Raw genomic sequence first — 23,721 nt, 5'->3', positions numbered from 1 at the left:
TATATCTGGCAACACTGCCTGCTATGCTGAAATGCGCTTCTCGATGCTCATCTTGTTCATACCCTTTGCTGTGACGTCATACATCTATTGAATTACCAAAAGCTTCTCTAATGACGCATCATTAATACTTGTTTTATTGTAAGTCACCAAAAAAATATGGGCTGTACACATGATAAACTTGAAGAGTTGCATTGCACTAAATATGGAAATAAAAATTCGGATCCACTAGATGTTAAGGTTTTGAATTGCGTCAGCTAGAAATAGAACGCCAGTAATTATTTTTGAAAAAGAAGTATTCTTATACCAATTTTATGAGTTGAGAGATCTTAAATTAGCAAAAGCATTCTTACTATTAATTAAGGTGATATTGTTGATTTGAAAACTTTAATCAAACACAGTGACGCTCAATAAATGAGTTTCCATCTTCGCCCCCCCCCAAAAAAAAAAAAAAAAACTTATTTTCACACACTTATTTGAAAACAACATTCACAGACAGGCATTGTGCATTCGATTAAACTATTTATATCCATATCAATAACCTTACCAATGAGAAAGTCTATAATTCAAAATTTTGTATCAGGAAATATTCAACATAGTCGAGAAGATATTCTAAATTGTCATTACTAAACCAAATACAATTAAAAAAAAAACTTTTATATTGGGAATTACCTGTCGACAACAGTTTCTGTAACTGTTACACACGTGTATTGTATCGGTTTCAGAATCTATTTTGTCAGAAAGTTTTCAACGTCTGTATATTTTCCAATCCCTGACCCCCGTCCTGCTCTTTCCGTTTCGCGTTCAGCAATAAATATATGTCACCGCTCAATATCTAAGCTAATTTCAGTCATCAGTCTCTGCCTTTTATCATTTCCTTTCACTATTAGGCTAAATGGATTTTAATAAAGCATTTGGGACAAGGCAACTTCATTTACTTGATATCATCACTGATGGCATCCATATTCTGGACCAGGGATGGGGAACCTGCGGCCTTAAGGCCGCATATGGCCTTCTGGGCCATCAAGTGCGGCCTTCTGCGGCCTTTGATATATGTACAGTATTTGTAGTTTATTTCTACTTTGACACTGAATATTGTGTGTTTAAAATCATTCTACTGTATGTACACACATACAAATATGTACACACAGATAATAGGAAAGTTGTGTTCAGTGATGTACCTCCCAGAGAATGGAAGCAAATTTTCCTTGTATTCAATGAATCCTAACTTGATACATCTAGCAGTTTTTCCTTGTCAGCTGCAACAGCTGTTGTAGCTGACAAGGAAAAACTGCTAGTTGCAGTGAATGAGTGATTTAACGTATGATGGACGAGAATTCCTGTTTTGTTCATCTCCTCACTGTGATCTATGTTAGTTTTAGATGAGTCAACAGGTTCCAGATTTTTGGCATAAAAATATTTTATTTGTGCTTTCATTGATGAGTTTTGATTGTATGAAAAACAGTTTCCCTTAGGTAACCTTAACGCAAGGGCAAGAGGAACCGACATTTTAACAACTTCAATAAGCAATGTCACAAAGGAGGACTAAATTTTACTTCCTTATTACAATAAGTTTTGCACTGATGGTGTTCCAGCTATGATGGCTAAAAACTAGGGATTTATTGACCATCTTAAGGAAGCAAATAATTGATTTTTTAATGAAATCAGATAAGGGCGTTTAAACAGATACAATTTTTTACTGGGATGTTGCATTTTTATGAGATGTGATTGTTTAAAAAGTACCTACTTGCCAATATAAAATATTTGAAAAGGTTATATTGTTGATATTTAAAAGATATCTTTTCCAAAAGATTAATATTATTTTATTTATCACTTCAATACAAAGAACCTACTTGCTTAACTAAAGTCATTTACTTACGGTAGTTTGAAATCTATCCAAACTTGAATGAAATATTTTGAAATTTAGTTTTCAATATAATTCATTTACTGACTACTTGTATTAAAAGTACTTAATTCAAATATTTGAAATTTTAATGCTTTAAATTTTTATAAACCTGTCACTCTTTCTTTAGATTGCTAATAAATTACTTGGAGGATAAAATAACCAACAAAATTCTATGTGGCCTTAAGGAGCATTGAGGAATTGCAAGATGGCCTTCATCCAAAAAAAGGTTTCCCACCCCTGTTATTATTATTATTATTATTATTATTATTATTATTATTACTATCCAAGCTACAACCCTAGTTGGAAAAGCAAGATGCTATAAGCCCAGGGGCTCCAACAGGGAAAAATAGCCCAGTGAGGAAAGGAAATAAGGAAATAAATAAATGAAGAGAACAAATTAACAATATATCATTCTAAAATAAGAAACAACGTCAAAACAGACATGTCATATAATAAACTATCAACAACATCAAAAACAAATATGTCATAAATAAACTATAAAAAGATTATGTCCGCCTAGACAATTATCCTTGTGATAGCCAACCATTCGTCACGTTTTCATCCAACCCAACCTTTATTCTTTCTTTTAACATATCCTAGCGTAGGACAATAAATTTACCTTCCAGTCTTGAGAAATTAATAACCCCACTGAAACACTTTTCTGTGTGATAAATGACTTTTTAATGACAGTACATGTAGCCAATTGTAGTACAACTATAATTGAGTGCAGCATTTAATACAGTGATAGGCTACGTGCGCTTATAGTAAAATAAAATAAATGGATAGTATTGAAGCTGATGTACTGAAATACTAAAAAAAAATTTAAAGGTACAAATTTAATTCTAAAAATCTACCTAAACAATTTATCAAGTGAAATATCACTAAGTATTCTTCGGGGACAAATATAATTTAGCTAATACACTAGACATTATTATTATTATTATTATTATTATTATTATTATTATTATTATTATTATTATTATTATTATCCAAGCTACAACCCTAGTTGGAAAATCAAGATGCTATAAGCCCAGGGGCTCCAACAGGGAAAAATAGCCCAGTGAGGAAAGGAAATAAGGAAATAAATAAATGAAGAGAACAAATTAACAATAAATAATTCTAAAAAAGTAACAACGTCAAAACAGACGTCATATATAAACTATTAACAACATCCTAGAGATTGTAGGTATTAAGGGTTTCAAGAAACTGAAGACTTTCTTGCTTTGTATGGTGGTTTGATAATGTAGATTTGACAATTAATACGAAATGTGCAGTGTGATACCCCAAATGCCCCAGAATGTATAAAACAAACAGATCTTGTATCTCCTGCAGGACACGGGGTTCCCATGTGTGATAGGACTAGGAAAATGGGGTTTAAAGTAAAAGTAAAGTATGGTAACTAAGTTCTTCGCAGACGATACCCAGTTATGGCAGCACCGAGGATATTAAGACCAAAATAGACAACTCAATGAAGGATATCAAATGAGTTACCTGGACATAAAAACATCGAAACTTATTAGATGAAACATAAAAAAAAATTATCAAAATGACAATACGAACAAATGGATAGACATTAAATGGGTATAATTAATGATACAGATGTGGAGAAATAAAATAAAACTGAAATACGTGCGAGTTCTTGCAGATAAAAATCACGAGAGGCCAGTTCAAATATACAATACAGGGAATATAAGAATTTTGCCTAATAAGAAATGAAGATTTCGTAAAAAACGAAAAAAAGGAGCTTCTAAACATGGTCACATTAAAAGTGCTTATAAATATCTGTAAGTATGTAATCACCAGTCTCTACAACAGTATATAAAAGAATATTTATCGAAGAAACTACTGGGTTAAATTTAACAAACAAATTAATGATGAATGAATCGCCACGGGATAAGGATCACTCGCATCCTTATTGAGTTTCATTGGCTATCTATTAAGACGAAAATTAAGGATGAAGTGTTTTGATGACCATGTCGATAAAAAATAATGAACATAAATATTTAAGACCCAGATTATTCCACTACTTCCCAAGTATCAATACACGAAGCAACACTAATAATAATAATAATAATAATAATAATAATAATAATAATAATAATAATAATAATAATAGGGAAGTGGGGAATATGGGGAAAGGAAGAGTACCCCTGGATACAATCCAGTTAATAGTTAAATACTCGGTATGGGAAAGATTAAGGAAATGGGGAGAAAGAGAAGTACAAGAGAAGAATAAAAGAAAGGGGCAGACCCTCTTGCGATATTAGGGAATTGGTATTATTATTAGATTTTCTAAGTATGTGTGTGTAGAACATACTTAGAAAATCTAATATTAATACCAATTCCCTAATATCGCAAGAGGTTTCTAAGTAGGACTCATACAGTGTCCTTGGCTGAGAAGCCTAGAGGTCCAGCAAGAGCAGGGGCCTATGTAATTTTTCTCCCTTATAGAGTTAAATTTGTAAATTATGGATTATTTACTTCAGTTGTAATATTATTGTAATAAATCATACGAAACGTGAGCGTATATGGTTAACATTTTAATGGCTTAACACCCCTGTGACCCGTCTGTTCGATGAGGATATCCCGTGCAAATTCTCCTGTTATGATGGTGTAGCCTACAGTTGTTTTAGCCGGGCCACGGACACTTGTGTCCATGCTTACTTCCTTCTTTCTCTCCCCACCCCTGTTTGAGGGACCCACCCACCCTGACTGCGTCAACGAACGATTAACAACTGCAAATTACCTACTTCAATACTTCATCATCATCATCATTTCAGCCTTCAAAAGTCCTTTGTTGGATGTAGGCCTTCCCCAGGTTCCTCCACAGACTTCTATCGCAAGCTATTCTGTGCCACTGTTGCTTATGTTGGTCACTTGGTATACTTCGATACTTAGGTGAACACAAAACATACTGGTAAACTATCTAGTTTTATTATGTTGAACTGAATGTAAGCATACTTCTACCACCTGACATGGTCCAAGGGAAGTTTAACAAGTCAGGAGGTCAAATAGATTAAAAAAAGAGCATAATCAGCAGCATAGCGGTAAAAAATCGTGGAACTGTTGGCCAGAAATTCAAAACTCAATCATTCAATGTGCCATACATCGTCCAACATAAAAAGCAAATGTCCTGTCGTCTCCAGTCCCCCTCTGTCACCACCAATATCTATAGATTCCAGAATTTCAGGTGTGGAAGAGTTTAGTTGTTAGGGGGGAGGGCAACGGGCGGGGGGGGGGGGGGGGGGGGAACATCGGTGGGCCGGGGAAGTACTTGTTAGAGTTGTAAGGGGTGTGATGGCAGGGGAACTACGAAAAATTATGGATGAACGTAAATTCAGTATAATTTCTCGAGATCTTAATTCTATCATTATAATGATTCTAACTTATAATTATATGTTATATTTGTTGTGTTATTTGCTATGCCATTCTCACAAACAACTTGTTGACAAAAAGGCTCGGTTTAGTTTTGAAGTATATTATGACCCGACTGGAAAATCTTTCGTAAACACAAGCTAGGAGTCCTCTCTCTCTCTCTCTCTCTCTCTCTCTCTCTCTCTCTCTCTCTCTCTCTCTCTCTCTCTATATATATATATATATATATATATATATATATATTATATATATATATATATATATATATATATATATATATATATATATATATATATATATATATATATAATATATATATATATGTATATATATATATATATATATATATATATATATATATATATATATAGAGAGAGAGAGAGAGAGAGAGAGAGAGAGAGAGAGAGAGAGAGAGAGAGAGAGAGAGAGAGAGAGAGATCAAATCCTACTTGGAATACTATGAAAAGGAAATAAAGAGAGAAATTGATTGTTGAGAGTTTTTGAGAAAGTAATGAAAATTACAAGATAGAGCATGCTTTATCCAATGGTGCAGGCTTGTACCTCTGCATCCAAGGATATTTCCTTCTCAAAAAAAAAAAACAAAAGTTCCTTTTACTATTTATTTTTCGCTGCTGCTGTTTCTCCTTCTCTTCTTGTTTCTACTGCTTCCTTTTTTTCTGATTTTGTAGATTTTTTATTTTTTTTATTAGAGATTTTATATTTTTTTGTAGATTTTATGGTTTTTTTTATCTTTTTAGATTTATTTAATTTACCGTCTGCTTCTCCTCCTCTTGTTGCAGTTGCTTTTTTCCTTTTGGAGTTTATAGCTTTTACATTTTGGGGGGATTTTTTTTTCTTTTTTGGATTTTATAGTTTTTATTTGTTTATTTATTTATCTTTTTTTTTTTTTTTTTTTTTTTTTTTTTTGCTGCTGCTGCTTCGCCTCCTTCTTTTGTTGCTGCTGCTTCTCCTCCTCCTTTTGTTGCTGCTGCTTCTCCTCCTGCTTCTTCTCCTTCTCTTGTTTCTGCTGTTTCTTTTTTTCTGGATTTTTTTTTAGATTTTATATTTTTTTTGGATTTCAAGTTTTTTTGGGGGGATTTTTTAAATCGTTATGCTGCTGCTGCTTCTCCGGCCTCTTCTCCGCTTGTTGCTGCCTTTTTTTTATGTATTTTGTGGTTTTTATATTTTAAGGTGGAGGGGGATTTTTTAAATTTTCTCTTCTGCTGATTCTTCTCCTCCTGCTTCTCAAAGGATTCAGCTTCTTCCCCCAGCCTGACTTCTTTGGTTCCCCTATTAGGACCTGACTGCATACTAGAAGAACCTCGCCTCCTCCCCTCTGCATAGCCAGTCTTCTAGATTATTTCATTAGAGCCACTCGAGGGTTAATATCTAAAAGAATAGATCTAGATATCTGATCGTTTGTTCGCCTGACGAAGCCCTTGTACGACTACACCAGGGAACATAGCATACTAGAGAAATACAAGGTTTTCTCCTCGGTAGAGCAAGTCCTCTAGGTTATTTGACGTCCTTCAAGCCGGGTAGTTGAGTCAAGCATCCTTTAAGCACTTCCTGGAAAAAAAATCCCCTTTCTCTCCATCTTTCATAGTCCATCCACTTGATCCTTCCAACTAAGGCAATTCTTTACCAAATGTTGTAGAGCTTGTACCATCTGCATCAAAGGATATTTCTTCCTAATTAAAATGTCCCTTTCCGCTCCTCATATTCTGCCTACCCGATCCTCCTAATAACACTTGCATAAAAACTTGTTTACTTACAAAAGTAAAGTAAAACTAATACTTTCCTCAAAAACTCTACTGAAACTTATTCCAAGAATATTTTCCACATGCATTTTTTTTTTTGCTTTTATGTTTTTACTTTATTTGTTTTTACATTTATTTTTGAGATTTTCTATCTTTTTTTTTTATAATTCAGGAAGGATTTTATTTATTTACATGCGAAAAATTTGCCAAATGCAGCGAACTTATCTTTAAACACTGTTTTCTTTTGCTTTCAAAGACTTCGATGCTTTTGCTTCCGCTGATTATAGAATGCTTTTGCTGGGTTATAATAGTAACGGTACTGCTTACGTTGGTCCCTCTGTCCTGGCTGTTGCCTTGGGCATGGTGGTTGAATCTCTGCGTCGTATTCATTTCTGCTTTGTTCATCCATCAGAACAGTTTTAGCATAAACCACTTGCTTAAACTTCTCCTCGAATGCCTCCTGTATGAATTCGGGTTTGTCCCCGTATCTGTCCGGATGTAACTTCAAGGCCAAGCCTTTGAAGGCATTTAAAATTTCTGCCCTTGTGGCCGTCTGACCCACACCCAAAACCTCATAATGGCTTTAGCTTTCTCATTTCTTCTTTAGCCCCTTAGCATCTTTTATGAAGTTCAAACATTCCTCAGATCTCTTTACCGTTCTAACAGCTTCGAAGTCCTTCATGGCAGCGTCGAAAAGGCCAAGTTTGAGAAGGTGCTTTCCTCGTAGCATGTAGGCTCTGCATCCTTGAAGATCTTTCTCAATGGCTTGGCAGCAGTTCAATATGATATCCGTGTCAAGAGGGTTTCCGGAGGCTGCGTTCGCTTCAGCTCGAAGGAGATGCAGAAGAGGATTTTCAGTTTTTAGAATTTCCAGTAACTTTTCTTGGTCCTTTACCTGAAGATCTTTTTGGACGCAGTCATTTTCGAGTTCTTCTATTTTCTTATTATGGATTTTCTTAAATTCTCCCATTTCCTCCATTTCCATTTTAAGAATTTCCTGTTTGTTCTCCTGTTCCTTCATCTGAAGATCTTTTTGGAAGCAGTCATTTTGCAGTTTTTTCTATTGTCTCATTATGAATTTTCTTAATTTCTTCCATTTCCCTCATTAGAATTTCCTGTTTCTTCTCCAGTTCCTTCATCTGAAGATCTTTTTCAGCGCAGTCAATTTTCAGCTTTTGATAGTCTCTTTCCGAGCTTTCAGTTTTTCTTGCGTCTCTTTCTCTGTATTCATCTCATCTATTACTCTTCTCAATTCATTTAGTTGTCCTTTTTTAGCCCTCCTTCTCATAGCAAATATTATTCCACCGAATATGGCGCCAGCAGCAGCCAAACCGATGTAAGTTGTCTTGTTACCATGAGAAAGGATTTCTTCCCTCGCTCCGATGTCGAATTCGGGGAGAAGTTTGCCAACAAACCATCTTGATTTCAACTGGTCGTTGAATATCAAAGCTTCTGCCTCCATTTCCCGCAATCCAAGTTCACACCCACGTAGTTCCTCTCGGGCTTTCCAAAAGCCTCCAATCCAAGGACAGCGCTGCAGCCACCCATCCTGAGTGGCGACTGCACGACATTCTCCAAAACGCGGCGTCTCTGGGAGAAGCCACGAAAACCCTTTGAAGACTAAGGACTCTTGGAGAGTTTGCAGCTGTCCCTGAAGATTTAACGTCATATCCTCGCACGCAGCGTTCCGTTCTTGGATAACTGAAGCTTCATTTTGAGGCCAGTTGTATTTTCCTCTAACAAATTTCCTCTAACAAATTGTCTGAATGCTTGTCATAACTATACATATCTATACAGAGGTTCGTAACAGCATTGGTTTGAAAAAAAAAATGAAAGAGTCTTAAAAGGATTCTGAAGACTTTTCAGTCTCCTGGAGACTTTTTGGAGTCACAGACTCCAACAACAGATCTCCGGGAAATTTTTGCTTCCTTTCCAGACGAAAGACGGTGTTAACTTAAGAAATAATAATAATGATAATAATAATAATGATAATAATAATAATGATAATAATAATAATAAAAACAATAATAATAATGATAATAATAGTAATTATCATTATTTTTAATCCAATATAATTAAACAGTAATAATGTGAAATTAATTTTACTATCGAATATATGGTAATAATCATATATTTATAGGATCCTTTTTGAAAGTCTTCCGTAATTGCTTTAAAAGGTTAATTATCCTATTAGGTGTCGCATCGCATGCGTGTATATATATATATATATATATATATATATATATATATATATATATATATATATATATATATATATATATATGTATATTAGTGCACATACACACATATATCTATGAAATATATGCATACAGACACACACGCACATATATATATATATATATATATATATATATATATATATATATATATATATATATATATATATATATATATATATATATATGTGCGTGTGTGTCTGTATGCATATATTTCATAGATATATGTGTGTATGTGCACTAATATACATATATATATATATATATATATATATATATATATATGTGTGTGTGTGTGTGTGTGTGTGTGCGTGTGTTTGTATGCATATATTTCATAGATATATGTGTGTTTGTTCACTAATACAACGAAATCCTGCATTTTTTCATTCGTGTCTAAAGAAAAATTAACCGTAACCAGAGAGATGTATCCAATGTAGTACTGTCTGGCCAGTCAAAGGACCCAATAACACTCTAGTGTTAATATTTCAACGGGTAGTTGGTGCCCTAGCCAACCTACTACCTATTAACGTGGTGTACCGGAATTAATGAAGCCAACTGTACATCTGTCTGGTTAATATTTTTTTCTTTTTAAATAAACATCTCAGAAACAAGTTTTTGTCATTTCTTAAAACTATAACTATCAATCCTAGCTTCATAAAGATTATATTTATGTAAATGTAATCTTATAGTTTATTTAGTAAATATTTGTTTTAATGTTGTTACTGCTTTTGAAATATTTTATTTTCCCTTGTTTCCTTTCCTCACTGGGCTATTTTCCCTGTTGGAGTCCCTGGGCTTTTAGCATACTGCTTTTATCATTAATCAAATGCCAAGTAACAAACTACCAATTAGCTACGATGGTGAAGATGGGTTGATTTCAATTCTAAGTACAAAACACCTGAATTCGACAGGTATAAGTACAGAAGAATTATCATTGACTTTTATCTTTCTTCGTGGCCAAGTGGTTTAGTCACTGTCTATACAAGCTTGCCGACCAGGGTTCGATTCCCGGCCGGAGCCAAGCTCTTGTCTTTGTGTGATTTCGCCTGGGGCTCTGATCCCGAGGTCGTTAAGAGAATCCAGACATTAATGTATCAAAAATATACATGGCTTATTTGAATATATATATATATATATATATATATATATATATATATATATATATATATATATATGTGTGTGTGTGTGTGTGTGTGTACTGCATATATATACATATATATACATATATATATATATATATATATATATATATATATATTATATATATATATATATATATATATATATATATATATATATATATATGAATACATACGTACCGTACATACATACATACATACGGAGAGATATTTGTGCACATACACACACACGTCCCCAAATCGAGTTTCTGGCCTTAACACAGCCCGAGACTCTTCAGACAAGTAGGTTCTTGTGATCGCTCGAGTGGTACTGCTTCTAACTCTGAGCAAGTAAATGCAATGCTGCTCTGTCAATGAATTGTTAGATTTTGTAGAAATCTCCACTGCGATGGATATATACTCTTGCAGTTAGGCTAACAACGCATCACCTATTAGACTTAACACATGTCTACATGTCTCCTATAACAGAGTTCAGTGTTCGCTCACAATAATTTATGACAGTTTTACACACACACAAACACACATATCTATATATCTATAGAACGTAATTATAAATTGGAATCATTACTAAAAAAATATGATACTTTCAAACAAAATGACTCCTTTCTCGTAACCACTCTAGAGGCCCAATCTGCCTACCCTACACTTTCCGCATCTAGAATCGCACTTTATATATACTGTACACACACACACACACACACACACACACACACACACACACACACACACACATATATATATATATATATATATATATATATAGTATATATATATACAGTATATATATAGATACATACATATATATATATATATATATATATATATATATATATATATATATATATATATATATATATATATATATATAGGAAGAGAGAGAGAGAGAGAGAGAGAGAGAGAGAGAGAGAGAGAGAGAGAGAGAGAGAGAGAGAGAGAGAGAGAGAGAGACTCCTAGCTTGTGTTTACGGAAGACTTTCAGTCGGGTCATAATATATTTCAAAACTAAATATCGATCCTTTTTGTCAACAAGTTGTTCGTGAGAATGGCATAGCAAATAACACAACAAACATACCATATAATTATAATGATAGAATTAGGATCTCTAGAAATTATACTGAATTTACGTTCATCCATAATTTTTCGTAGTTCCCCTACCATCACACCCCTTACAGCTCTAACAAGTACTTCCCCTGCCCACCGTCGTCCTCCTCCCGCCCGTTGCCCTCCCCCCTAACAACTAAACTCTTCTACACCTGAAATTCTGGAATCTATAGATATTGGGGGTGACAGAGGGGGACTGGAGATGACAGGACATTTGCTTTTGACTGTATATCAAACATAGGTGTTCTTGACATTAGGGGAATAGACAACAGTATGTTGAAACCTTAATAAATTGTATTCTTGAATTTGGACTAGATAGCTTGTGATACCATTCAGATATGTGATACCCTGTTTGTAGTTACTCAAGGAAGTATAGTGGTTAGATGAGTTTAATCAGTAAAATCAAGGGAAGAAAGCTTTGACGGGGGAAAAGTATAAAGTAAGTTCAGTTAGGGGTCAAAGGAACACTGCACTGACCCTTAATGCCTACAGTACACAATGTAGTTGCACTGGCGGTACTATCACCTAACGTGCGTACCATAATAACTTAGTACCTAATAAAATCTAATGGTTCTCATAAGCGATACACGAGGATTTAAAATTAAATGATCTCAGACTGACAACTGAAAAGATAAACTATTTGTAGCCGACTGAAACCCTTTTTATATCAAAGGTACAGTGGTCAGCTCCACGGCTGTTGATTGTGCAAAATAATGTTCACGTCACTACCTGTGATATAACCAAAAATCATAATTTGTCAAAGTTCTCTAATAAAAGTTCATTGGACTAAAATACGAGTGCAATTCCAATGTGCTAAGAACAGGTGCACTTATGTGTCATGGCTAGACTGATTGTTTTTAAAATGATTTAATGTTACTTTGTTCTCCTCATTTATTTATTTCCTTATTTCCTTTCCTCACTGGGCTATTTTTCTCTGTTGGAGCCCTTGGGCTTATAGCATCTTGTTTTTACAACTATGGTTGTAGCTTTGCTAGTACTAATAATAATAATAACCATCTTTATTTCTAAGTAGGCTATATAGCATGCAAACTTACTTAGGCCTACCTGTAGCCTATTATTCTTCTTGAACTCTTTGGAAAATAAAAAGGTCGAACATTTCTGAAATGAATTTGTCGCTCTAAAATACACGCCAATAGAACCATTGATAAAATATTTTTACTTTGAAACTTCCAGTAGCTCTAAGATTCCTTTTTTGTTAACATTCAACAGCTTTTGGTATCGCAGTTCGATCCTGTTTTTATCATAGCTCATCTTACCAAGCAATACAAACATCTATATTTCACAACTTCTCGAAGACTTTGAATACTTTCCACATGGTCAGTTGGTAAAGATAGAAGATATTTTACTAGCTCTAGACCTATGGTAAGAAGCCTTCTATGAGAAGGACACCCCAAAATCAAACAATTGTCTTGGATAGTACCATGGTCCTCCACTGTCTTAATTGAGAGTTCTCTAGGTTGAGGGAACACCCAGGTACAGTATTCCATGTGTGTGTGTTCTTATTTCCTTTCCTCACTGTGCTATTTTCCTAGAGCCCTTGGGCTTATAGCATCCTGCTTTTCCAACTAGGGTTGTAGCTTAGCTAGTAATAATAATAATAATAATAATAATAATAATAATAATAATAATAATAATAATAATAATAATAATAATAATAATAATAATGGTGAAACAACGGGTAAGTTATATTTTTCAACAACAAAATATTGTATAAGTTCTAAAATTTTCTGTTGATATTCATTTCAAATATATACGATATATATTGGAGACACCGCGCAAAGAACAAACTCAGACCCATATATGTATATATATATATATATATATATATATATATATATATATATATATATATATATATATATAGACTTACAACGATATTTTTTCTTGTTTAGAAGAAACCGTTGTTAATTATCTATTAAGAGAGCTACCATTACACGAGAATTAATTTGTGCAAGGAAAAATTTCATATATATATATATATATATATATATATATATATATATATATATATATATATATATATATATATATATATATATATATATATATATATATATATATATATATATATATATATATATATATATATATATATATATATATATAAATTTGATCTGGTGGAGTTTTCGGAAAATTCTGAAGGGCTGAAATTAATTTCAGCATGAACATTGGGTACGCTAACATTAATAGGTAAGACATGATACTAGGGATAGCCTCATTACAATATATATATATATATATATATATATATATATATATATATATATATATATATAGAGAGAGAGAGAGAGAGAGAGAGAGAGAGAGAGAGAGAGAGAGACTTAGAACGATAATATTTTTTCTTGTTTAGAAGAAACCGTTGTTAATTATCTATTAAGAGAGCTACCATGACACGAGAATTAATTTGTGCAAGGAAAAATGTCATATATATATATATATATATATATATATATATATATATATATATATATATATATATATATATATATATATATATGTATTATAAATTTGATCTGGTGGAGTTTTCGGAAAATTTTTATGGACTGAAATTAATTTCAGCATGAACATTGGGTAGGCTAACATTAATAGGTAAGACATGGTATTAAGCAAGTCATTTCTAAAGACATATTAAATGTAGAATGGTGCATTACCGATTGTATTGTATGTCTTTTAGCAAATTAAAATATGCAAAGATATCCACAAGCAATAGATGTGCTTTTACAAAGGTATGCGTCATATTCCGACATCGAACGATGATCCCAGCTGTCCTATTCAGCGTTGCCAATGCAAAACTAACACTTGCGCATCAGGCATGGTGCGCTATTTTCAGGCTTTTGTTGCGGCCAATATAGCGGACAACATTTGAGTAGTTCAGGTCTTAGTAAATATCAGACCTCATTAGATCTAGGCCTATTTGCCTTAGATGTGGGTACTATTGATTACCTAACCTTAACACCATTAGGATATTTGAGAGAGAGAGAGAGAGAGAGAGAGAGAGAGAGAGAGAGAGAGAGAGAGAGAGAGAGAGAGAGAGAGAGAGAGAGAGAGAGAGAGAGAGAGAGAGAGTACATTATAAATTAAAAAAAAGTGGACAAAATTAAATATTCCTGCCATTATTGACGATAAGGCACCTTCAGAATTTTAATTAGTGAGGTACCAAGTGCAAAAACTTCTGGTACTTTTTTTTTTTTTAGCTATTTATTGACTGTAAAACAAATACCCTAAGACTGATAAAAGATATCATATAAAATTTTGATTTGACCATGGATAAAATAAAAACTAAAATAATTGGTGTAAATAAGAATCTGGAGAGGAAAAACTAACCAAGACAAATTGAACAAAATGAAACACATGAACCCTATAATCGCTATTGTTTTATTTAAAACAATAAATATTCCAGATATGTTATGGTCACATCATGGAAAAGACCATTGTCATGTTTTGGTAATAAACCATGCCGATACACTATATATATATATATATATATATATATATATATATATATATATATATATATATATATATTTAAATCTAATTTTCATAGCTATGTTTGGGCTAGTTTTAATGAGGAAGCCGCGAGTTTTGAGTGGTATGTATAACAGTCTTGACAACCCTGTCACTTTTACAACACTGTACTACTACTCAACGGTTTCTCAACCACCGGTCGGCGTTTTCGTTGTTGATCAAGTGACGCCACTAATCTTCAGATTCAACAACCTTCATCACGAAAAGTAGTGCCTCTCTCGTGGATATTGGATCTGGGGACACTTTCATAAGATATAACCATTTATTTTGTGGTGATTTACCATTAACTAATATAGTTTGGTACGACGCGATAATAGTCAAGGTTACTCGAGACGAACTACGCTATATTTTCCTGTATTAGGACTTCCCTTTGTTTCGTAAGCCACGCGACGTAAGATAAGCCAGCAAAGATGGTTTCCGGTGTGGATATGAGCTTAGAGGACATTATTAAAACGAATAATATCAGGCCAGGCAACAGAAGAGGCGGCAGTGGAGGAGGAAGAGGGAACTCTCGAGGCGGAGGACGACAACAACGTGGTCGTGGTGGGCCTGGTGGCGGTAGTAGTAGTAGAGGCGGTACTGGTCGTCCAGCTCCAAGGGTAAATTGTATTTTTTAATTTTTATATATATTATAGTATTAGCTAGCTTTTCCCATACCATCGTATGGGTTGTAAATTGCTTTATTATAATGCTCTTGCTTGAGGGTACACTCGGGCACTATTCTATCTAATTTCTTTTCCTCTTGTTTTGTTAAATTTTCTTTAATGTTACTGTTCTTTAAATATTTTATTTTTCCTTGTTTCCTTTTCTCACTGGGCTATTCTCCCTGTTGGGGCCCCTGGGCTTATAGCATCCTGCTTTTCCAATTAGGGTTGTAGCTTAGCAATTAATAATAATATGTTGGCATTTCTATGTCCAATTCCTATATCCATTTCTTTTTTCTCAGGCTTGTATGGTAAGCTTGTAAGTTAGCCATGGCAGAGTCGTTATAGTTTGTGTAAAATTTCTCAAGTTATGACGGAAAACCAATTTTAACGGGGAAACAAAACAACACCTGGAGCTTTTGTATATCAGCGGCCAGTCTCCATCATGCATAAAGGATGGGACATCAACTGACTTAAACTTTCCCTCCCTAACCTAACCTACGAGCCGTGGCCTTACCTACTTATGAGCCTTTGTATATCAGCGGCCAGTTCCTCCCGTGTGGATTAAAAATGGACATCAACTGACCTAAACTTTCCCCCTAACCTAACTTACAAGCCGTGTCCTTACCTACTTACCTAATGGGGGTAATGCCCCCTGCGATCCCCCTTACACTGCCGTATTCTAAGTTAAGCCGTAATCATGCATACACCCACCCCTACTTATCTATAGGAGGGGCTAACGCCCCCTTGCGGTCTACCCATCTTACACTGCCATATTCAAAGACAGCCGTCATCATACATACAGGTGGCCGCTATCAAACGTACACCCCGAACACCGAACCTAAGGATTCTCACCTACCCTGGGAGCCATATCCTTGCCTAATTACTTAGAGAGTACAACTGTCTTAGACTGCCATATAGTATTCATAGTTTACCCAATACTAAGTGATAAAATTATAGAATTGCAATAAATGGTTTGCAGAAAACTAAGATTGCTTTTGAATATTTTCTTTTTTATGAATATAAATCGTCACAACCGGAACTGTAATCATGTGATTTTTTGGGGAAATCCATAGTATTTGAGGTATGGTGAGTCGACTACCATCACTGAAAATTAATGGGGGTAAAATTAAATTTTCAGACGGAACACTATTTTGAATAGAAGTTTTTTTTTACCTGTAGTAAATAATGTGCTTTCACTGAATTTGACCTTCATTTTAACACTAAATAAACTGAATTATTTTTATTAGTAATTCAATTTATTTTGCTCTGCCGTGCGCTTGCTTTGCCAGCGGAAAAAGATGAACATCAGGCTCCAATGTACTGGCAAGCATTACAAGCTGAGCGGCGCAAGCAAACCCCATTGATTATTATTTCTTAGATAATTAAGTGGTAACCGTAATAAAAACGCTATGGCTTTATGGTAGATATCGTCATGTGGATTTATTATAGTTATGAACGGGAAAAGCTACTAAAAAAACAGCTCTTAAAGAAAAATGTGTTTTCTTCGAAACTGAATAATAGTAATGAAATATGGTCAAAGCACTGGAGATTTTGTTTGCCAGGACTTCCGGATATGTAGAGAATTCAATTATACAACCAACATAGGGGTGAATGTACAATTAACAAAGTGTTTAGTTTCACCCTAACCTTTCATTATTAACATAAATAGAATAAGAGCTGTAATTATGGTCTCTGCCATGGCACTTCCCCCAATTTCGGGAGGTAGTTAACATAAAAAATGAGAAACCAAAGGGATTTTATACCTATTGTCCCTCCTTACATCATGACTGATGCGGCAAGCTAAGCTGGTACTGCTAGGGTGCCACAGCTTACCCTTCCCTGTCTGCTGCCACTAATAGAGCTTCATACAACTCCCCTACTGACGCTTCCTCAGTGGTCGCAAAAAGTAACTTGAGGTAGCAGCGAGGTCTTGTCAGAACTGAGTCACAATTCCTTGCTATTCATCTTTATCCTAGCATGCTCCTTTTTCTTGTCACAATGACTCTCCAGTCATCTAGGGGTTCATTTATCATTTACTCCATCTATCTGTCAAACCAAATCTTGGCCTTCCTTTTGCAATTCTCCCATTAACACTTAAATTCATCCCTTCTTCAGCAGACAATCATTTTAACAACCTCATCACATTCATATCTAGCTGTTAATTAATTTCTCACCCTCAATACTTCATTCCTAACCCTATCTAATTGAGATAAACCAGCCACACGCCTCAAACTCGTTCAATTTCTGCCTCTGTTGCTTCATTCCTCACAACTTTGATCCATATATCACAGTTGGTACAATAATTTTCTCTTGCAGAGCACTACATTCATTCCTAACCCCCTCTTCCTTACTACTACTACTACTACTACTACTCCCTTCACTGCCCCCAACACTAAATCATTCAATCTGAGACGTACATTTGCTTCCACACGGCCAGACTGGTGTTAAGAGTCCTGCTCAAACTATTTCCTTTAGTGGCTCTAACCTCACCATCCATGTGAGCTAAGGATGGGGATTTGGGGGGGAGCCTTTAAGTGTATGCTGAGTCGTCAGCAGCATTTCTCTGATAACAAATTAGTTTGGAATGAAAAATGTTATGCCCTTTACTATATTCAGTTTGAATAACTTATGTCAGGAATGCCAATGATTTTTTTTCTGAACTTCTAGGTTTCCACTTTGATTTCGGTCACTAGAGAATAGACATGTTCCGGATTCAGTCGTATGGCTGTTTTAATTTTTACATAATTGTTGGCAGTTCGTTGTGCACAAGGGTTATTTGACAGCATTGCTGTTGCTGCTTATTTCCTCGCAAGTCACTTTGGGGCAATTTCATTTGGCACTCTTCTACAAGGAGATCTCGGCAATTGTCCCATTTCCTCGTCATATAGGGGAGTTACACAAGCTTTCAGACACACTTCCTCTTGTCTCAATGTGTGGATGTGAATTGAAAGAAATCATATATCATATTTTGCTGTGTATGCCTATGTTCTTATGTGTGAAGTGAAAATATTCTAAACTTCAAAGGCTTCTGTTGTGTATATAACTCTGAAAATGAAATGACTACTATATAGCAAATGTGTCAATATGCTAATGTACTTTTATCCACAGGGAAATATTGATGGAAGATGGAGCCATGATCTGTTTCAAGGACCAGCCCCGAGGTCAGGAGGCTCTGCAAAGTTGCTCCTCTCCAACTTAGACTTTGGGGTGTCAGAAGCTGATATTCATGTACGTATAGGTTTAATTTTTTGTTAGTACGTACTGTAGTATGAAGTTTGATTAGCTTTTCTTGGTTGTTGCAAGAGAATTGCAGATTACAATGCGCTTTGCGCGGCACACTCAAGAATGAGAGGTCAGGGTCCCTTGTTTCCCCCTACTGCATAACCTTTTATCCCCCGTCCCATTTTATTTATTCCCATTGGTTGTTTCCAAATTTTGACTTCTAATTTTAACTGTTTAACTTCTTTTCTATGTTAGTACAGTACAGTAAATAGATTGTGATCTAAAATCACTCTATAGCAACATCTTTTTAATAATTCACAAGTAACAGCACAGTGGTGTGTTAATGATCATAGGATATTAATATGAAAGTGTTTAAGCTTTTAAGTTATAGAAAAGAATGAGATTGGATTTATTCCATAAAGTATTCCATTACCATGAATACAGTAGTTAAATCTATCTGTACATTTTGGAGTTTTTTTTTTTTTTTGAAGGTTAGTCCATGAATCACACTGCTTATAGTTTTTTTTTTTTTTTTTTTTTTTTTTTTTTTTTTTTTTTAATTTGATTATGCACTTAAAGCGAAGAAATAATTTTATTACTGTAGGTAGAAATATAAGTTATCACCTATAATTGAATGGGTGTTTGGTGCCCCTTTTCAAGATCTTATTGTGTTTGTTGACTAAATTTATTTACAGGAGCTCTTTTCCGAGTTTGGACCTTTGAGAAATGCAGCTGTTCACTACGACAGATCAGGCAGAAGTCTAGGAACTGGTCATGTCCTTTTTGACCGTCAAGGAGATGCTGTCAAAGCTCAGCGTAAATACAATGGTGTACGTCTGGATGGACGCATCATGAAAATAACATTTGAAGGTGGCGCTGACGGTGGTTCTGGGAGAAATGGAGTAGGCCCCCTAAAGAGACTAGGACAAGGACCTCGACCATTTGGAGGTGGATCTCGACCATTTGGAGGCGGTAAGCAAATTGCCTGACTTGCAGGTTGTTTGTAACTCATTTGCATTAGCTATTTAAAAAATAAGAATTAATTATTTTGTCAATGATTGAAGGTTGCTCATGACCAGCAGAGGCAAGGGACAGGGCAATATCCTAGCGAATAACAATGTGTATATTATGATTGGCCTCCAACAACCCTCCTTCACAAGCTAGGACTGACAAGAGCCAGACAATGGCGGCTAATAACTGCAAGTAGCTCTAGATATCTCCCCCCCATCCTGGATTGTAGGGCTATGGGTACAAGTGAAACCTTTTTAGAGCTGTATTGGGGGTAAAATTTCCAAGCCACGAATCATGAGTCACGTTAGCCACTTTGCTGTCACAACCAGTAGATATTACAGATTAATCCAATTAATTTTTTCATCAACTGCCAGGTGTGATGGGGTAACATGATTGAATGAGGTTCAGTCAAGTGTTAATAATTTTTGATTAAATTGTTCAGATCTTTGATTCAAGTTGTGAGATTCAGGCACTTCTTTAAAGAAAAATTTGGGGTGATTTTTATTAAGTAAAGTTTTAAAGAATGGTGCAAAAATTTAATTTTCAAGAGAACCCCAAATCTATAAAGTAGGTTTCCATACCCACAGGGCCATGTTAGTCTTTATAAGAGTTCAGGCTGTATGAGGTTTATATAAACTAATAAAGACTATGACATGGATTTTAATGTCCTTGTGAGCAAGCGAATGGGCTTTGGGGAAGCCTTAAATTTATTACGCTTACCTGCTGATGGGTGGTCCTAACTTGGATGGTGAGGGGTCAGGGTGCTGAACTTTGTTTGTAGGACATAGGCCTGTACTTTGCCCCTGCCCTTTAAATTTAAGGATAGACTACTATATTGTATCCCACAGTATATAAATGTGAATATTTGTAGTTTGTAAATTAGAAAATGCAAAAAGTATTTTTTAATTTCAACTTTATATATCTAATCTGTTGTGAATATAAGGGTGAACAGTACTTAGTGGCTTGTCACTAATTGATTCCCTCGTTACCAAGTTTCACTGATCATTTTAGCTTGAAACAGTAATACTTTACAAATTTACAGTATATTGAAATTAGAATTTTTATTTTTAATTTGTTAGACATTATCTTTCAGATCATGATTTTCCCTGTGAGTTCATGTAATATTTTGCCACTATAAAATGGGAATACTGTTTTTCTTTCAGGTAACAGAAATAATAGAGGCGGGCGTGGTGGTGGACGAGGACGAGGGGGATCTGGAGGTGGAGCACGTGGTGGCAAGGCTAAAGTCCCCACAGCAGAAGAATTAGATGCAGAGCTTGACGCATATGTCAACCAGGTCACCAAGTAAGGTAATGTCAAGGAGGATATTTGGTTTTAAGTAGGGATCAATCACAGGTACTATAGTCTATTTCTTTTAGCGATGCATATTTGCACCGACTCGCAGCGGTGCCCTTTTAGCTCAGAAAAGTTTCCGGATCGCTGATTGGTTGGACGAGATAATTCTAACCAATCAGCGATCAGGAAACTTTTCCGAGCTAAAAGGGCACCGCCGCGAGTCGGTGCAAATATGCATCGCTAAAAGAAATGGACTATAGGACCTACTGTATTGACAATTATATTGTGAAAAGGTAAATTTACACAAGAAATTTTAAGTTATTGAAAATTTTACTAGTATCAAATAAGCGCTCTCACCATTTTCAATTTACTGAATTATCTTTGATCTAGTTTTCTGTGTAGAACAGTGTTTTATGTGTATTTCATGCCTAGTGTACACTGCCATATTGAACACATTCTTTGTAGATTAAGCATCTTATTTTTATTTTGTACTATTTTCAATTATTATGTGATTGCTCTATTTCTTCTGTTAAAACTATGAACACATTTTTTTTCCATAAAATTTTCAAATGAGTATTTTTGGTAGCTGAGCATTTTCTCTAGCAAGCATCCTAGTTGTTTCTGTTGAAATATCAGCTTGCTTTCTGTACTATCATCTAACTTTCATGTTTAGTATTGTGGAACCCCACTTGTTTGTAAAATGCTGTACAGTAAAGCAATTTATCTGTAATGCTGACAACTTTTATCAAACACCTGTTTTAGTTTTTTTTTAACTGTATTCTCAAGGTATTCTTTTACTGGGATAGGATGTGATGTATTATGTGGTTCAAATTGACTGAAAAGTGGATATAATTTTGCACCAGCCATTGTTGCCCATTAACCCTTTTTCCCCCAGGCTATTTGGAAATTTTCAACCCTTAACCCCCAAGGGGTTATTTTTTTCCCCAGCACATTTTGCAGTATATATTTTTTTTTTAAATTGCTCTAACAGCCTTAATTTTTGTCATAGAGAGGTCAGGTTGGTCTCATTCTCTTGGAAATTGCCTGAATTTTCTCAAAAAAATATAAAAAATATGAAAAAAAAAAATTTATACAGCATTTTTTGGCAAGGACGTACCGGTACGTCCATGGGGGTAAAGGGATGGCTTTTGTGAAACGTACCAGTACGTCCTTTTGGGGGTAAAAGGGTTAAACTGGTGTTACTACCAAAGAATGAGAGGGAGATTAGTTTTGTGGGGGGAAGGACATTGTATGTTGAACTTATAAATGGTAGTTACTTTTACTAACTCTATCTATCATCTCCACAGGTGGTCAGATCTGACAGAGAAATCAATAGACGTATTTTTAGGTTGTGTAAGTGGAGAGAGTGAGAGATTATCGTCTGAAAGTCCACAAACATACCATGGTACCCTACAGTAAAAATTCTTATTTTTGTGATATGGAATATTTTTATTTTCAATAATATATTGAATATTTTTACTTTGAAGAACCTGAATAGTTTTATTGTATTTTGAAATTACTACCACAGTGTATTCATGTTCAATTTTTTTTTTCATTATTGTATTCAAGTACACATTAACATATTCATCTTGAAGTACAATTAAGTTTGTAGGAAGTCACAGAAATTATGAAGATTTTTTGTTAATAAAATGTGAGTAATGAAAAACTTGGCATTGTTTTGTATAACCTATTTATGGAAGAACAGTTACTGATCAGTTTGAGGCTTTCCTTTCTTCCCTTTACGTGTTCTGCATGACATGTTTATATGTTACAAATACTTTTTACATTTTCATGTAATCTCTACTTTAATTATACAGTGTCTTGAAATACTAAGTCTTTTGAAAGCAGTGCAACCCCCTTAATTTTTTTTCAGGTTATTACCTCTTCTTGAAATAGGTTATTACCTTGTCTTGAAATCGTTATAAACAATCTGAAGTATTTTTGAAAGTGTAACAATGTTGCTATTACATACACACTTTTTGAAAAAAAATTTTAACTGATGAAAAATTTCTTAATTCCTGTTGATAAATTGTTGCCAATTATTCCTTGTTCTTATACCAAAAACCACCTTCAGTAAAAAGGAATATCCTTTGCCAGTCAAAGATCAGATTAAATTCCATAGTATAAAAGAAGCTTGGTACAATACTCCCTTTTCCCATTGGTTCCCAACCATACTAAACTACCACCTATGTACATAGCTACCTTGGTGAATGCATGGCTGCCCTGTTAAAATTACCCCCGGTAGACTTTCATTCTAAATGTAAGGTCGGTTTCTTAAGGTTTGTGCACAGTATAAGCATGTGTATGTACGCTACAGTTTCTTGTATGTCTCGTCAGATTCTCTCTTCCTCTGAGGAGGGAAGATTTTTCTTCTGAGGAAAGGATATACTTCTTGACATCTGGAGTGAGTGGAATCCTGGGAAAGCTAATGACCTAGTTATGGCGTTAAGAAGTCGGCAGACTACTGTACGCTACAGGGGATCT

The 23,721-nt window shown here is 34.6% G+C and overlaps 1 protein-coding gene and 1 long non-coding RNA gene across 2 annotated transcripts; one reads left to right on the top strand and one right to left on the bottom strand.

Moving 5' to 3' along the window:
• The first annotated feature begins 15,167 nt into the window (after positions 1-15,167).
• Positions 15,168-22,905, top strand: LOC137653705 (THO complex subunit 4-like). The gene is made up of 5 exons (XM_068387285.1): positions 15,168-15,660; positions 18,817-18,936; positions 19,626-19,902; positions 21,105-21,251; positions 22,545-22,905. The coding sequence occupies exons 1-4, from the start codon at positions 15,472-15,474 to the stop codon at positions 21,248-21,250; spliced, it is 732 nt and encodes a 243-aa protein (XP_068243386.1). The 5' UTR covers positions 15,168-15,471; the 3' UTR covers position 21,251; positions 22,545-22,905.
• Positions 21,797-22,503, bottom strand: LOC137653706 (uncharacterized). The gene is made up of 2 exons (XR_011046534.1): positions 22,432-22,503; positions 21,797-22,119 (listed from the first exon to the last, which is right to left on the bottom strand). It is a non-coding gene; the product is annotated as an uncharacterized lncRNA (long non-coding RNA).
• Positions 22,906-23,721: the final 816 nt, after the last annotated feature.

This window comes from Palaemon carinicauda, chromosome 14, assembly GCF_036898095.1.
Source record: "Palaemon carinicauda isolate YSFRI2023 chromosome 14, ASM3689809v2, whole genome shotgun sequence".
Taxonomy (NCBI): Eukaryota; Metazoa; Arthropoda; class Malacostraca; order Decapoda; family Palaemonidae; genus Palaemon; species Palaemon carinicauda.
This window is presented reverse-complemented; position numbering and strand designations above follow the sequence as displayed.